The 16687-nt window shown below is 38.1% G+C and overlaps 1 protein-coding gene and 1 pseudogene across 7 annotated transcripts in view; one reads left to right on the forward strand and one right to left on the reverse strand.

Annotated features, from left to right (window-relative positions):
* The window catches only part of LOC149798615 (P2R1A-PPP2R2A-interacting phosphatase regulator 1-like), an 83688-nt gene that overhangs the window by 43001 nt on the left and 24000 nt on the right, over nucleotides 1–16687 (forward strand). For 5 of the 6 annotated variants that reach the window (XM_089957441.1, XM_089957444.1, XM_089957445.1 and 2 more), the window contains 2 exons: nucleotides 7471–7562; nucleotides 8285–8337. In XM_089957441.1, the coding sequence (XP_089813567.1) occupies nucleotides 7471–7562; nucleotides 8285–8337 (145 nt within the window). The remainder of the gene's footprint in view (nucleotides 1–7470; nucleotides 7563–8284; nucleotides 8338–16687) is intronic. The other variant, XM_089957443.1, reaches the window with a different exon arrangement.
* LOC149798616 (zinc finger protein 862-like) lies at nucleotides 539–4897 on the reverse strand (annotated as a pseudogene). Its single transcript, XR_016420833.1, has 7 exons — nucleotides 4000–4897; nucleotides 3049–3509; nucleotides 2763–2881; nucleotides 2351–2568; nucleotides 1787–1916; nucleotides 1289–1553; nucleotides 539–1023 (listed from the first exon to the last, which is right to left on the reverse strand). The product of XR_016420833.1 is annotated as a zinc finger protein 862-like (transcript).

A 16687-nucleotide genomic window follows, 5' to 3' on the forward strand; every position in this document is an offset into this window, starting at 1 on the left:
GAAGGGTCCACTAGTTTTATACAAGATTGTAACTGGCTTGTTTTGATGAAGGGTTCACTGGTTTTATACAAGATTGTAATTGGCTTGTTTTGATGAAGGGTCCACTGGCTTTATACAAGATTGTAACTGGCATGTTTTGATGAAGGGTCCACTAGTTTTATACAAGATTGTAACTGGCTTGTTTTGTCGAAGGGTCCACTAGTTTTATACAAGATCGAAACTGGCTTGTTTTGATGAAGGGTCCACTAGTTTTATACTAGATTGTAACTGGCTTGTTTTGATGAAGAGTGCACATGCTATTGAAGTCACTGAAAACCAGGACCAAACGTATGCCCATTTATTGATGCAACGGCAGCATTAAAGCTTGTTGGCATCATCAAATAATTGTAGTGCATAGTATAAGTCAGCAGACTTCCCGAAAGCTAAAAAAAAGTGTCAGACATTCGGTCTGACAAAACCTGAAAATCTGTCATACCGGAAAAAAATCTGTCAGACCGACAAAATATAACAAAATTGAGGTATTTTGTAACGTGTTTTGTTTTCTATTTTCTAAGTGTAAATAACACATGTTAATCAAGTAAAGTTAAGTCAAATTCACTGATAGTCTGTTGTAAACATGATCAGTTTATCAAAATTGTCAAGTTCATCTTGACAGTCTAAACATTCTTCCTCAATGTCCAAGTTAATATCATCATCATCGCATAGCTTATTTATTTCCATCTCGAGTGACATATATACACTATCAATAGCTGAAACCGTTTCAGCCACTTCGGCAATTTGAGGCTGGGTTAAGTCTTGGTCTTCCATGACAGACCCAGAGGGAACTGATGTTTCAACAACAACTGTTACATGTGATGTCGATGGTTGTGTATCAACTGGTTCCCTGATGGAATCATCAGTAGCCTCAGAGACTTGTTCAGTGTCAGACAGTGTGATAACTTCCTGTGATGTTTGAGGTTCTGAGACTGTTTCCTTCTTGTTCTTTCTCTTGTATGTAAGTTTTCTTTCCATCACAGACTCAGCCTGAAATTGTTGAAATTTACAGAACCATTAGGAACATGAGCATTTTTCAAATGCACCTGCCACAAAATTTAATCCAAATCCAAAAACTAAATGTTCAAACACAGAAATTTACAAAATATTCAACATGTGTGTTTCTTTGATGGTTTCCTGTCCTTTAAAAAGAAAACTGCATCATTTTGTATAATGTCAATTATTCTGCACATTTTTACATACTTTTATTTGCTTTTAGTACTTTGCAATTTATAGTTGAACATATAATGCTTACCAGCCAAATGTCAGTAGCACTTTCAGGGTTGAATTCAGCAATTTCTGGGGATTCAAGCTTCACCATCATCAGGTCACTCAATAGGGAAGTTCCCAAACGAGATCGTCTACAAGTTTTTAACAGCTTCAGCTGAGAAAATGTTGTCTCGCAGGTTACACTGATTGATGGTACAGTCAGCATCAGGTCAATTAGCAGCATTATCTCGCTGAGATCTGTAGTCTGCCTGAACACAGTACTCCATGAAAGAGATGTAATATCACCAAACCTGGAATAGTTGAAACAAACCTTTTATCACTGTAATACAAAGAGTAATTAAAAGATAAATAAACACTGATTGATAAAGTGGAAAATTCAAGATCTAAATATTATGTAAGCCTGATAAACTAATAAATGAGAAAAACCATCTTATTCTTTTAACTCAGCTTCCTTGATTCAAAACGATAAGGATGAATTATTGTTATTACAAACCTTAATTATACTTAGAACAGCATTACTTACTTTCTTTTAACCAGTTTCTTTAGAAGGTTCCATTCATTGACCAAACTGTCTGCAGAAATGCCAGGAACCACTTGTGACAGGCTCTTTTGGAAATGGTGGTAAACCAGTTTCACATCTTCATTTCCATAATCTTTAAAAGAAAAAAAAACAGTTCTTACATATGTGAACCCACACATTTTATACCTGTACATTCCTTCACTCCATTTCAATAAGTGGTTAACACAAAAGAACCATGTTGTTGCGATAGTGTAGAGCAGTTCTTCATAACATGCTCATGTTCATAAATCTGTCAATTGTGTGACAAAATGAAACACAAACAAAAATAAAACAAGCAAAAATGCAAACACAAACTGAATTTTGTCACAACAGTGACAACCAATAAAGCAGCATCAAAGGCAAACACATGCAAAAAACAACAAAACTGAACAGCTATAAACCATCTGTGCAAGACACTGCCAACTGTAGAAAGGCAAACACATGCAAGTAACAACAAAACTGAACAGCTATACAAACTGTGCAAGACATTGTCAACTGTAGAAATTTTCAACTGCAGCAAAAATAGACCTTTAAATTCTGAGCTTCCTGCCAGAGGCCAACTTCCGAAACTGAGAATTTTTGTAGCATTTACAACATTTTTGGCTTCAGTCTGGAATCTCTCCTTGATGGCATCACATAAACATTGCAGAATTTCAGCTGCATATTTCATTGCTGGAGTAGCCCCTTTCAAAGCAATTCCTTCAAATTTTCCAGAAACAACAAGCTGATTCACAGCTTCACAGGTCCTAAAAAATATTCATGCAAATGGTACTCTTGACAGACTGCAAACTTCAGGTTAAGGAATATTCTTAAATTTCTAACAATTTTCAGCAATTAAAATTTTTATATGTGTAAAGGTGATCAAATATCTGACAGTTTATAAACAGAACACTACATTCACATTCTACAGAAGCACTTTCACCAAATATGCTATACATACTTCTCTTTTTTTTCTGACAGTAGCTCAATAGTAGACTCCACCCAACATAAACTGTCTGATAATGTCATTTCTGGTTTCTGCAACTTCAGTGAAAGTCTCATTGATGGCTCCAAAGCATCCTAAAAAGAACAGACACAGTTTTACAACAATTTACAATTTTTTGGCTATAATTATCATAAAGGAACAGTGTACTGCAATAAAGCAGAGGATAATTTTATTATCAGTCCAGAATCTAAACATATTTTAATTGAATGATTTTTCTTAATATGCTAAGAATGATACTTACTTGTAGAAACAATACAAAAATCATCAACTGTTTGTCGATCATCAGCTTCAGAAGACCTTCGGCTTTGGTATTGCCATTGCTTGCTGTTGACAAGTGAGCTTCCAGTGCTCTGTAGGTCTTCAAGAATGCAAAAATAGCTCTGAATAAATGAGGCAGCCATCTTGTACCAGTGACTTTCGTTGGATATACACCTTTTCCCATAGCTTCAATGGATGTTTTTAGCCCTTTTTTGTTTTTGTAACTTTTCTTGTAGAAATAATAGAGTCCAATAAGGAGTGTCATAAGTTTTTCATATAGTTTTACTTTCTTAACAACATCTCTGAAGGCAATTTCAAGGTGATGACAAAGACAGTGCACATTGACCAGCTCTGGGTTTACTCATTCCCTCAACAACGTTGATAAGCCTGACTGTTTTCCTGTCATATTGGAGGCTTCATCACTACCCAAAGCGATTAGTTTTTCTGTAAACACAAAAAACTAACAGGGGCCCCGAGTGGCCGAGTGGTCTAAAGCGCTCTCCGCTACGGATCACTGCCATCTCACCTCTGTCTGCGTAGGTTCGAGTCTCGGATTCGGCCAATGTGGGTATGTGAGAAAGCTTGCCAGTAGCTTCTCGAGGGTCGGTGGTTCTTTCCAGGGTTTTCCCGGATTCTTCCTCCACCATTAATACTGGCCGCCATGTATAGCCTATCGAGTGCTGAAAAATGGCGTTAAGCCCAACAACAACAACAACAAAAAACTAACTTTTATAATAATAATCTGTACAAAAAAACATTTATCTTAACTTGAATCAAATAAAGGAATTTAATTTATTCTTGGAATAGTTTTTTAATGTACCTATTAATAATTATCACTTTACCAAATTTAATCATTGCTTTGTAGAATTTAAAAAAATCTGATCTTATTTAATCAAATTTACAGAATTTGTTAAACTTTTATAATGAATCATACTTTCATTGATGTTGTTCTCCTTGAAGACCTGCATAACATTCTCAAAGAGATCCAGAGACTTTGTTGAGTTTGGAGTGCTGATGTTCAGGAACCTTTCTTTAACAACACCTTTCATTGCAGTTCTTATGTATATGGTCTCCTGTTCATCTCCTGAGATATCTGTACTTCCATCCATCATAAAGGCAAAAAATGGATTATACTCTATAAGATTGACAGTTTTTTGCTTCTCTGTCTGTGCTATACTGTGTATGAAATCTGCAGCTGCTTTGTCATTAATATATGTACTGCCTATGTCTAATTGTTTAGCTTTGTCAATTTCACACAGCCATGTATAATCTGATAGTGGACGACTATTTTTGGCTACTGCGTGTGCATTTCTGAACAAATGCACTAATCTACTTTTTTCAGCTGCCTTTAATTGCCTAAGTGCTTTGCCGGCTTCTGATCCTAGTTTTTCCTGAGCAGTTTTCTGTCTGCCTGAAACAAACTCTGATGCTTTTTTGTGGGACTTGGAAAGTTCATGATCATTTATTGTTGACATTCTAAAATTTGTACATCCGACGATAAACGCGTTTGTGTTTCACAAATTTTCATCAGACCTCGCTTTCTCGCCGTAGAAACTGAGACACATGGCACACTGCATAACTTGCTTTATTTCATCAAATATTAACCAGTCTCTGTTTTCTTTCCATTTATCATTAAAGGTTCTTTCAACCCTATGTTTTTCATAATCCTTTTTCTTTTCTTTCAATTCTTCATAAGACAGTTTTCTTTTTTTCCCTGGTTTCGCTCCGTCGTAATATTTCAACGATGCCATGATGACAGGTGAGCCGCATAACTGTTTATAACAGGCGTAGTGATTGGATCGCTCAAAAGCTTGTAACCAATGAAAATCTGTTTAACAAACTGGATTCAAGAACGACTACTCGAGCGGTGCAGAGTGAGAAAACTGCCGGACAGTCGGTCCGATGCCGACTAATAAACTGTCGGTCCGGGTAAAAATTTGTCAGTCATATCCGACGGACTGACGGCTTTCGGGAAGGCTGAGTCAGAACTGGCACCTTGTTGACATAAATGATAACAAAACTAAGAATTTGTTCACTTGGGACTAAGGGCTTCTGTCCACACGTGCATTATTTTTTTTATCTCGACATTGTCATAAGCACGACAGATTTGGTAGTATTAATAGACAACAGGACCCAGACTTTGTATTTTCATCAACATAAGTGATGTTGATATAAGTGGGTAGCACTTGTGTCAACAAGCCGCCTAGGTTGACAAAAATGGAAAGTTCTGGGCCTATTGTTACTATGTTGCTGCCACAAGGACAAACTGAGCGTTCGTTTGGTCCTCCAAAGTTGTCCTTTCAAGGCAGCTTTAATAATACATGCACCATTCGTCAAAGCAAGCTGACTACAATCTTCATTAACAACAAAGCACCATTTATTAAAGGGAGTCAGCCACCAAACCTGAATAAATGCAATGGAATCTGATAGATTGTTGCATTTTCCAAAGTGATTGAAGCATGTTGATCGTACCGTGAATCTTGCCTTTTTGCGGGATGAAAGCTTATTCTTACAATTGCTACCAATGGCATAAAACTCAAATTTCCAATCTTCTGAAATGATTGGTATGTGGCCATCAAGTTATTGAAGGTGGAACATATCACAGAGATGTTTATTAAACTTTTTAATTTGTTCATTTTCATTTTCCTATGAGTAGCCTTATCCTCTTTGTAATCTTGGCAAGATGATAGTTGTCTCAGGCTGAATTTTGTTGCAACTTTGGAGACTGAATTTTGTTTGTATTTTCCTCCAACTATGTGGGAGAAAACAACTTTATATGTCCTCATTCTCTTAGAATGGTTATATAATAAGTGAGATTAGTGAGATGATCTTTCACTGGATTGTTGTCTCTATATCTAGAGACAATATTTCTTTTTCAATTTTAGTACAAGCTGGTAAATAGGCTTACAACATCAAGACCTTGGACACAATTGAGCCCATGCAGAATTGGAATGCCTTATACATGTATTTAGAATTTTTATCAGATTATATAAAAAAAAATATGTAAAATCAACATAATATACAGTTTTGGGAGATAGCTTACATAGGATAATGTGACTGGGTGGGAATCCTGCTACATGTCTGCGGCATGATGCCCCAGTGCTAGACATAACTATAAACTGCCACACTGCCAACATTGTAGCAGTATGACTGAAAAATTGTTAAGGCTATGTTAAAAATCCAAATCACATCACACATTACATAGGGGTATATTTTTACAATGCCACATAAACATGCATAGTGAAATGATAAACTATTAAGCTTTGTAAAGAAACTGAGTGATATCAGGTCCACTTGGGATTCTTGTTATGTTCTTAAAATACCACAGAAGTCTGCTTAGTGAAATGGTAAATTTTTTAGGCCAATTGAGCAATATCAGAAAGAGCCAGAATTTTACCATCATTACCTTCAAGGAGGAAAACAATACTATTGTTTTCTGATTCCATTTTACCATACCCTTGAATAATGTTAGAACTGTTATTTCCTTGAGGTTTCATTTGTACAATAGCTGCACCCCATGTGATGGAATGCCAACACAGACAGCAAACAAAGCTCTCTCAACAACTTTGTGTTATATGTAAAATATCTGAAAGGTCCAAACCTTGATTTTTAGCACTATAACAATAAAAAGAAACCATCTATTCATTTTTTTAAAAATAGATTATATAGCTAAAAAGTTCATCTGAAACTAGATCATATTCAGTAATTGAGTACCAGAACATCACCATACAATACAAGCCATTTATGGAAGTTTATCATTGTTAACAGTGATGTGGTTCCAATATAAAAATGACAAAATTGATTGGTATATAAGATATATCATTATCACTGTAATGCACTTTTGATTGCGAGATCTTCCCTTATTGTCCATATAAAAAAAATCTAGATTATGACTTGATACTACGTGTCTCATATTGATCCAGATTTTCTGATGCTGACAGCTCATTGTGATCTAGCAATGAAGATTTTTGTTGTTGTTGTATGGTTTAACGCCATTTTTCAGCACACGATAGGCTATACATGGCGAACAGTATTAATGGTGGAGGAAGAACCTGGGAAAACCCCAGAAAGAACCACTGACCCACGAGAAGCTACTGGCAAGCTTTCCCACATACATTGGCCGATGAAGATTCTGATACTGTGATTATTATTATTATATATATATATATATATATATATATATATATATATATATATATATATATATATATATATATACACACATATATATATATGTTAACATAAAAACATTTTTTTCTTTATTAAATTTGTTTGAAATTACACCTGTCTTGTTCTTGAATCCTATCAACTTAAGCACATGTGATGGAATGTAGATTTCAAACAGAAACCACTAATTTCACAATGTTAAATTAATTAGATTTGTGTAAATACATTTCTTTTTCAGCAGTGTTTTTCCCCGTCCATGCAGATACCAGTAAAGAATAATTCATTTACCCCTAGTCCAAGTCCAAGTCCAACAAGAAAAACTTTCTTAAGGTAAGATTGAAATAATGAATTTTTGTGAAAATCTGGATAAAAAAATACTTTATTCCATTGAAATCATTTTAATTTTATACAATGATTATTTTTCTTTTCTTCACTACTAACTGCTTTGCATGTGTCAAGAAAGAGCATCAAATGCAAGGTTAATTTGTGTGCACAATGTATGGTGGGTTTTTTACCATTCATTCATCAAATACAGCTTCGGAGTGATATGTGTAAAATTTTCTTATCTCTGTGGAGGAAACAGTGTTGATCATATGTCCATATACATGTTACAATTTTTGTTTCTACTCTTCAACTTTTGTTGGACTTAACGAATTCAAACCGTTTAAAGTTGATTATCAAGAAAGTTCTGCTTTATTATACTTTTTGTAGTTATGGCCAGTGTTTTTCTTTTAAAAGTTTCATCCTGCATCTTGAACTAGTGTTCTTCAGTTTTGACAGTGGCATCAGTATACACTGTACACACATTTCAAGTTGGTGTAGATTTTTTAATAACGAAATCAGTAAAAATTAAAATCTGTTATGGTTTTGCAAAGAATAATGTGCTGTTAAGATAGTAATAACAAATACAGGCCATGAACTATGTAACATGTAACCTTTGTTTTCTTGTTTTCAGTTGCATAATATTTTTTGTACTCAGATATGATGTATCCTGGTAGGAATATATATTAAAAAAGTGTCAGGAGTATTATCTACATCCTTGTTTCTTTCAGAAGTGTTAGTCCCATTTGTTCCGTTAGACCGAGTCCACTTGGCAAAAGAAAATGTGAGTTTAGAATTGATAGTTGTAAACAGACATTCATATGCAGGGTTAAAAAACATAAGAATCATACTTGCTACATGTCTGAAATTTGTTTTATTTCTGGATATTAAAATACAAATTCACCTTTTTTTTAAATGTTATATTCAAAAACAAATATGTCACTTTTTCTCATTATAGGTGAATTTTACACAAGTTTATTGGTGGGGGCACAGTAATGGGGGATATTTATTTGTACTGCATAACATTTTGAGTTTTGATATTCCAGCATTACAATCAACTTTAGTGTCAGATTTCATTGTTTAATGTGTTTACCAAGGTCTTATCACTTGGCCAATTAGTTACAATTAGTTAATTTTTTCATAGTTTATAAATTTAATATGGGAATCACTTTGTGAAAAATTACCAGTTGAAAGAAATGTGCAAAGGGGGCATTCTACAGATACTATGAACTTAAGGAGAGTGGTGGGTGTAAGGGGAAGTTGTTTACATTCGCAACATGTACATTGGAGAGAATGTTGGTAGACCTCTGTTATGCTTTCATGTACTGTGGCTTAAATTTCTTTGTATATTGTACTTGTGCAAATTGTACCTGATATAAGCATCATTAGCAACTAGTCATTTCAAATACATTACTAGTTTCCGCTTTAATTTTTGTCTAAGTGCAAGAAATTCAAGGCAAGGGAAGATAATTATGCCCCCTGCATTATATGTATCAAATGTACTTCGGCATCACCTTGTTAAATTTGCAGGACATGGTCAGAGAACACTTATACAGCAGTATTACAAAAAGCAGCCAAACAGAAAGAAAGGAGGTAGAAATCAAGGAAGGACAGCACCAATATCCTCAGCCATAATCCCAATCTACTTCCATGGCAAACCTTTTGACACTGGAGTCCTTCCCCCCCCCCCCCCAAGTTTGTCAGGTGCAACCCACGTCTACAGATATCTCTGGGAATGGAGATGGTACAGGAAAGGTTCAGCTGTTATTAGAACAAATGGAACATCTGCAACAGGAGACAATGCAACTCCTTACATCTGGCCAAATTTTGCCCCTTTTTACATCACTTCTATGTACACATTGGGGGAGTATTCCCTCAATTTTAGGCAGTCCAGTGGGCGTAAGGCACCCCCGCATGCATGGCCTTCAGGCCTGTAAGTCAGGGCATATGGGGTTCATGCTGGATCGGTTGGATCCAACCCATAATACTGCCACACTATTACAGTCCAGCTGTCAATGGTCATCCCGACATGACTAGCCATCCAGCCAATACCAATAGTCCAGCCAAATAGTTCATGCAGGAATCTTAGTGATAGATTATAGTGTCTAGTCCCACTATCAGCATCTTATCACTACTATACCAGAGATTTCAATGAGAAATCTGTCACTTAAGCCAGGCCTTCAGAGCAGCTGGTACCAGTGATTGCTGGACCATCATATATACTGCTAGCATCCGGGCTGAACACGTGCCATTCACACCATCCAGCTGTGCCAGACTTTCGATTGCTCATTTTCTATCCTCAAGGGAGAGCTAGTGACATAGCCAAATATGATCAGCCAGATTTGTCAATGTCACATTGTTGTTATAGGGTTTAATGCCATTTTTCAGCACACGATGGGCTATACATTACGGCCAGTATTAATGGTGGAGGAAGAACCCGGGAAAACCCCGGAAAGAACCACTGACCCACAAGAAGCTACTGGCAAGCTTTCTCACATACCCACATTGGCTGAATCCGAGACTCGAACCCATGCAGACAGAGGTGAGATGGCAGTGATCCATAATGGACATTGCTTTAGATCACTCGGCCCCTCAGGCCCCTCAATGCCATGTGGGATGACTTATGCAGAGCTATAAGCCGACCCAGACGAGGATCCTGCGCACAGTGATCTGACAATGGAGTGGACTGAATTCAGCTTTCAAGCTGCCATTGAAGAAATCTGGCAGGTGTTGGCCATTTCAGAATGCCTCCACCCATTACCACTTTCCTGTTCCTTCCCCAATTGGCAAAGATTAAAAGAGATTAATGACCAGCTTTCGGGTCGTCTTGTCAGCTCTACATGTCATCTCCATTGTACTGCAGATTGGATAAGAATGTGTTCCATGTCATGTCTAATGTGTTCCCTGTCATTGTCTTAGCTTGTTCTGAATATTGTGGCGACATACTCTCATTAACAATCTTCTTTCTCACTGAACAATCCAACATTAGCCACACGTGGTACACGATCGCCAGGATCACTTGGGTCCTTAGCCAAGCAGCTCACCATACTATGGCCAATGTCTTGAATGCTTTGGCCAATTTAGACCTAACCCGACGGTAGGCATGTCTGCGGTCGATATCGCTTAAACCACACTCTTGCTTAAAGGATGACCCCATTTGGATCTCCATTGCGTTTTGGAGGACAAATCAAAGAAGTTAGGAAGCAGGTAGCTCAGGAACTGCCCCCCCCCCCCAACTCACTGCTCTTTTCGCACAAGCGTTTGGACCCTCACGACCACTGCCAGTGCAAAGAGGTGCACAATGGCCTTGAGACAGGGGATTTCTACAGTCAGATGTACACCAGCACTGATCCCAACTCAATGCCAGGAGACCATAGTCTAACATAGGAAGCAATTGTACATGGGGGAAAAACTTACTTTCTCTGCCTCCAAACCATAAGCATTGGTGTAGCCTCCCACCACCTGCAGGCTGCCTACCCATGGGAGGCCAACTCCTGCACTTTTGGGCTTACTGGATCTCCCTCTTTGCTCAAAATGGGTGGGTGATACAGATATTTTGGAGGTGCTTCAGGTTTCGTTCATCCAAACCCCTCTCCTCTCTCCTCTTCACAAAAGTCCCAGCAGATCAGGAGAAGGATGCTTCCTTCAAGAGGAGATACATTTGCTCATCTCAAATCAGGTGGTGGAGATGTTGCAAATGTCATAATCCAGTGTTTTATTCACGGGTGTTTCTAATTCAGAAAGCAAATGGCAAGCTGAGGCCCATTATATTGCGCCTCCAAAGCTCAAAAAGAAGATGAGGCCTCTCCATTAGAAAGGGCAAGTATGCCATCAGTCTCGAACTGATAGACACATACTTTCACATCCCTATCCAAACTGTCTCCTGCAGGTTTCTCCATTTTGATTACCGTGACATCGTTTATCAATTCAATGTTCTTCCCTTTGGCTTCAACATCAGCCCCTGGGCTTTTATCCAGATTATGGATTGCATTGTCTCCCTGTTCCAGTCGATATCATCTACAACATCAGCGTACCTGGATGGCCTCCTCCAGAAACACATTGTAAATTCTATCCTACTCCAAAACTGGAACAATCTCGTTTCACTTTTAGATCCTTTTGGCTTTTTAGTGAACTGGGTACAGTCAGACCTCCATTCATACCAGAACTTTGCCCATCTGGATATGGGGTTCTTAACCAACCATAATGTGGTGTGGCTTCATGTTTCCAGAATTGTCAAACTCATCAAGTCCATTTCCAACAAGACTTGGATGTCAGCAAGAGAGTTTTTGCATCTCAATTCATTCATTGTGGAAGCAGACCTGATCCCACTCAGCTGTCTTTTTATTCATCCGTACAGATGACATTGTTGGCATCGTGGCACCCTATTTCAAGTCCCCTTGATCAAACAATCAAGATCGTGCACAAGATTCAGTCATTCCTGTCAGTGGAGCAACCCAAATTGGCTTACCATGGGAATCCCGCTGGAGAGGCCCCAAGCAGAAATAATGGTATGTACCAATGCCAGTGCATGTGGTTGGGGTTCCCACCAGTTGCCGGACTTCGCTGCTTCAGTGGGCACAATGGAGCAAGTGTTATGTCTTCTGCACATCCTCCTCCTCCTCCTCCCCAAAAAGAAGGCTGTCATCAAAGCTTTTGACTTCTGGGAAGATGGACTCTAAGGGAAGACAGTTCTCATTATGTCTGACAATTCAGTCATGGTGTCCTATCTCCTCAAACTTGGGGGCAACAAAAACCCCAGCCTGTGTTTTCTGATTTGGCAGTTTCTATGTTGGTGTGACAACTTCCATATCAACATCCAAATCAGACACATTCCCATCCGACTCATCATCTTGGCCATCACTCTGTCCAGGAAAGGTCAGGTCCTTAACGCAGAATGGTCTCTCAGTCAATCTGTCTTCACTTAGATCGGCACACTTTGGGGACACCCAATAATTGACCTTTTTTCAACGCTGTGGAATCACAAGTTACTTATCTTAATCTCTCCTGTTCTAGACTGGACTGTGGATGAATTGTCAATCAGTTGGGAGGGGTTGTGAGCCTTTGCCTACCTTCCCAGAGTCCTGAGACTGAAAATAATCTAGAAGTTATGTGGTCAGAATTGCAAGATGATTCTTATGACCCTTCTCAAGTCATTGTTCACCGATATACCTTTTCTAGCAATAGATCTGCCCAGGAAGACCCCAGCCAACCCAAATCTCCTCAGGCAAATATGGTAATGGGTGTTCCATTCCTGCCCTGACCGTCTTCTTCTGCACACTTGGCTCTTATCTAAACAGTCTTGCAAGACAAACAATTTAAACCTTCAGTTGTGGCAAGAATATCAAGAGCAAGAAAGCACTCCACTCTGAATGGGAAAGGGAAAGTGGTGGTTTTTCTGGTGCCAGACCAAAAACATCGTCTTTTTGAGTACCTTAATCCCTCAACTGGCGGACTTTTTTCTCTGGCTCTTTGATGAGAAATAGTTGGCCCCCATCACTATCAAAGGCTACCGCTTTATGATATCTGACACATTCTGGTATCACAGCAGATATGACATTAGGCATGATAAAGACCTTTCAGATCTTTTTTGTTAATTTTGATCTCTATAGACCAAAATCCCTCACCTTGTTTCCAAAATGGAACCTGTCCTGGGTTTTAATATGGCTCAATTTGAGTAAATTTGAGCCTCTAGCTCACACTTCACTAAAGTTTCTATCATACAAAACATGTTTCGTGATAGCTTTAGCTCCTCTTGCAGGGTAAGTGAGCTACATGCCCATTATGTCGTCCTGAACTATTTTCATTTTCGATGGTTCAGAGGTCCTCTTGGCATGACCAGACTTTGTAACCAAAAACAAGTTACCAAAGAGTCATCATTCACTCCTTCTCTTCCATAGACAGGTCAAGAGCAGCTGCCGTGCAATATGCTGTTCACACTCTCAAGCACTACTTGAAATGCGCAGAGACAAATCATGACATGGCGCAAACGCCTCTTCCTTCTGGTGAAAACTAAGAAACAGGTTATCACCCCTTCAGCCCTTGCTTCAGGGTTGAAGTGAGTTATAAGCTCACCATACTTTGAGGTCTCACAAGACCAAATGAAGATTACGGCTTATGAGATTCAAGCCGTCTCTGCGATCCTCTCATTCGAATGTAACAGTTTTATCTGTTTGCTGGCATGCAGAATCCAATTTCTCAAGTTTCTGTCTCAGAGATTTAGCATTGCAGAGGCAAACCTTGAATCGGGTTGAGCCAGTAGCAGTAGCACAGGCTGTCACCAGACCCAACTAGTCTGTCTTCTGAAGTCTATTGCATTTCACTCTCTTTGTGCTGTTTTGTGTGCTAAATCCATGTTCACATGTAGCTGTTCAAGGACAAAAGACAAGAGCAAGCTGTACTAACTTTAGCAGATTTGGTAAGTTTGAAGCATGATTGGCTGCAAGCATTCTCCACAGGGCAGGAAAACAGTACATGGGATAACTGTTGCAACCTTTAACAATTTCTTTCCCAAATTACCATTCCTCAGTTGCCAGCTTGGCATCCAGTACTGAATGATATTGAAATTGGCCTACTGTTTTCAAAATATCATCATGATCAAGAATCATCTGAATGTTATCATTGCCATGTGAAGCAAATGAAATGTCTCTCATTGATAATGCTTTCCTATTGCAAGTTTCCTCTGACCCTTCCCACCCCTTTTGATATATGGACATTTATATTGGGGTGTAGGGTCAGAGTCAACTACTTATTGAAAACTTGGTAGAATTCACCAACACTGTGTGGTGACAGCATAGGGTAGCCACTTACAAGCTTGCCTAGCATCTCAATGTTAATTTGACTCATACCGGCGTGAAATCGATAGGAAAATGAAATGATTTATAGCCTGAGTAATTATAAATAATATAATCGTTATCTCTTTAAATCACTGACAGAGAGATAAAACTGTAGCATTTAAATTTCACATGGTACTCGCTGTTTGATAGCTAGTAACAGGACTTCACAAATCTCGCAACCTAGATGTCCATGACATGATAGGTCCAGGAGCCATGTGAAATTGATAGTAAAACCTTTTCCAATGTTATTGTACAGAAATTCAAAAGAATTAAACGAATTTCACATACTCTGTGTAAAAGATCAAAAGCACACATAATTCTCAACGTATTTATTCAGAGAACAACAATCTGTTGGATAATCAGGCTTTGTCAAGGTTGCACAAGCATTATTAACCCCTGGAAGTTTTTGTCGTTTTCGCCTGAAATGCGAGTAGGAAATACATGTGGGCTGTTTCTGCATACATCCAAATACATCAATTTCCAGTTGATTTTCCAATAACCTAATGCCTAGTTGTGTTAGAAACATCATTTTTTATTGGCTGTTTCACTCATGCATGAGCAGAAGCGTAAAAGTTGTAGTACAGTTTGACCCCGCTATAACACGGTAGTTGGGAGCCATAGAACCCGACCACGTTATAGACTGAACCATGTTATAAGCAACCAGGTCAGTTATGTTCCAAATCGGTAAAAGTTAGTTTGTTTATGTAACAATAGATAAATTTCTGTGCATTTTATATCCAGTTTGTGGCTTCCTTTCATGGGGCCTCTGAATTTCTGCACTCCAAACCAATGGTTGTATATAAAAGTTTAAACAGCCAACAATGTCGCCAATAAAAAAAAGCCACATGGTATGTTTTGCAGCCAGTAAGGAAAAAAAATCCAGGTTTGCGACATTGGTGAAGACCTATGTGATTCCAGAATAAACTTTTTGTGCTTTTTTTTCTCTCCGTACTTTTAAGAAGAAAAAATACTTTTTCATGTATGAGAAAAATATATAAAATATCAGGAGGCAAGCCACGATCGTCTCGTGTTATTCATACGCGATCTCTTCCACAAAATGATAACAGACTTGCTCCTTTTTTTTTTCATACTTTGTAAGAAGAATTTTTTTGTGCGCAAGAAAAATACATGTATATGAAATTTTGGGAGCCACACCACAACCGTGTTATATCAGAATTCGTGTTATAACGGAATGCGCTATAGCAGGGTCACACTGTACCATTGTTTTTTGGCGTTTTTTTGTTGTTTTTTTATTTTTTTTTATTTTTTTTTTGCTTAATGGACCTATTATATTTGTATCAAGACCACTCTTTATACCAAATACCCATCTTATCCTACTTTTTGCAAAGGTTCATCTGTCTGTTTGCAGTTCATACTGGTCTGCCTTAGATCTGAGACCAAAAATTCTAAAATCCAGACACAAAATCGGATTCCGACCATGGGCGAATTTTGGGTAGAAAAAACTTGGGTACAAAAAAATAAGGTTTATCCCTCTTTATTTTGTAGTCCGTCTAGAACTTCCAGATCATTTGGTATCATTGTAGAGCTACATCTGTCTACCTTTATATAATACCACCCACTTTAGTATATCATACATGACCTTGACGCTACAGGGCTCATCAGTAGGCTACTACCTCCTGCCACGTAAAGTCGTCGCCAGGGTATAATGAGTTAATGAAATGCACATATCCATCTAAGCTAGTATTTACTGACAGACTGATGTTAGTTTTTGCTGCTGTGCAGACAAATTAGATTCTTCAAATAATGAAGGTACCAGTTTTGATGAATTATCACAATCCCTCTTTGGCAATAATTAAATACGGACACCAAGAATGCATCAGCTGATTATGATGCTTCCTAAAAAGGGTAACATCGTAAATAGGCCACTCCTATACTATTCCTGTTCATCCAATCCATGCAGATGTGAACATTGACAAGTGATGTACAAAATGGAATTTGATATGTACAAGTTTCTCTGTTTACATGCACTTTAAAAAGTGACATACACCAAGGAGATTTTGAGATTATTTTTTCTCTGAACTATAATATATGAAAAAAGGGCACTCAAGGAGTTTACTGGATAAAAATTAGGGGGACATCAGACAAAACTCTATGGGAAATTTGATGAATGGACTGGTGGTGATGTTGCAATGAAAGTAGCACTTGTTGAAAAAGAAACTATGTACTACTCTGTTATTTGTTTGATAGACCCAACATCCTCCTGATGATGCCTGGTGAATACCCTTTGTAACATGCTAGGTGAATACCCTGTGTAACATGATGCTAGGTGATTACCCTGTA

This window comes from Sinohyriopsis cumingii, chromosome 5 (genome assembly GCF_028554795.1).
Source record: "Sinohyriopsis cumingii isolate HCF-2022 chromosome 5, ASM2855479v2, whole genome shotgun sequence".
NCBI lineage: Eukaryota > Metazoa > Mollusca > Bivalvia > Unionida > Unionidae > Sinohyriopsis > Sinohyriopsis cumingii.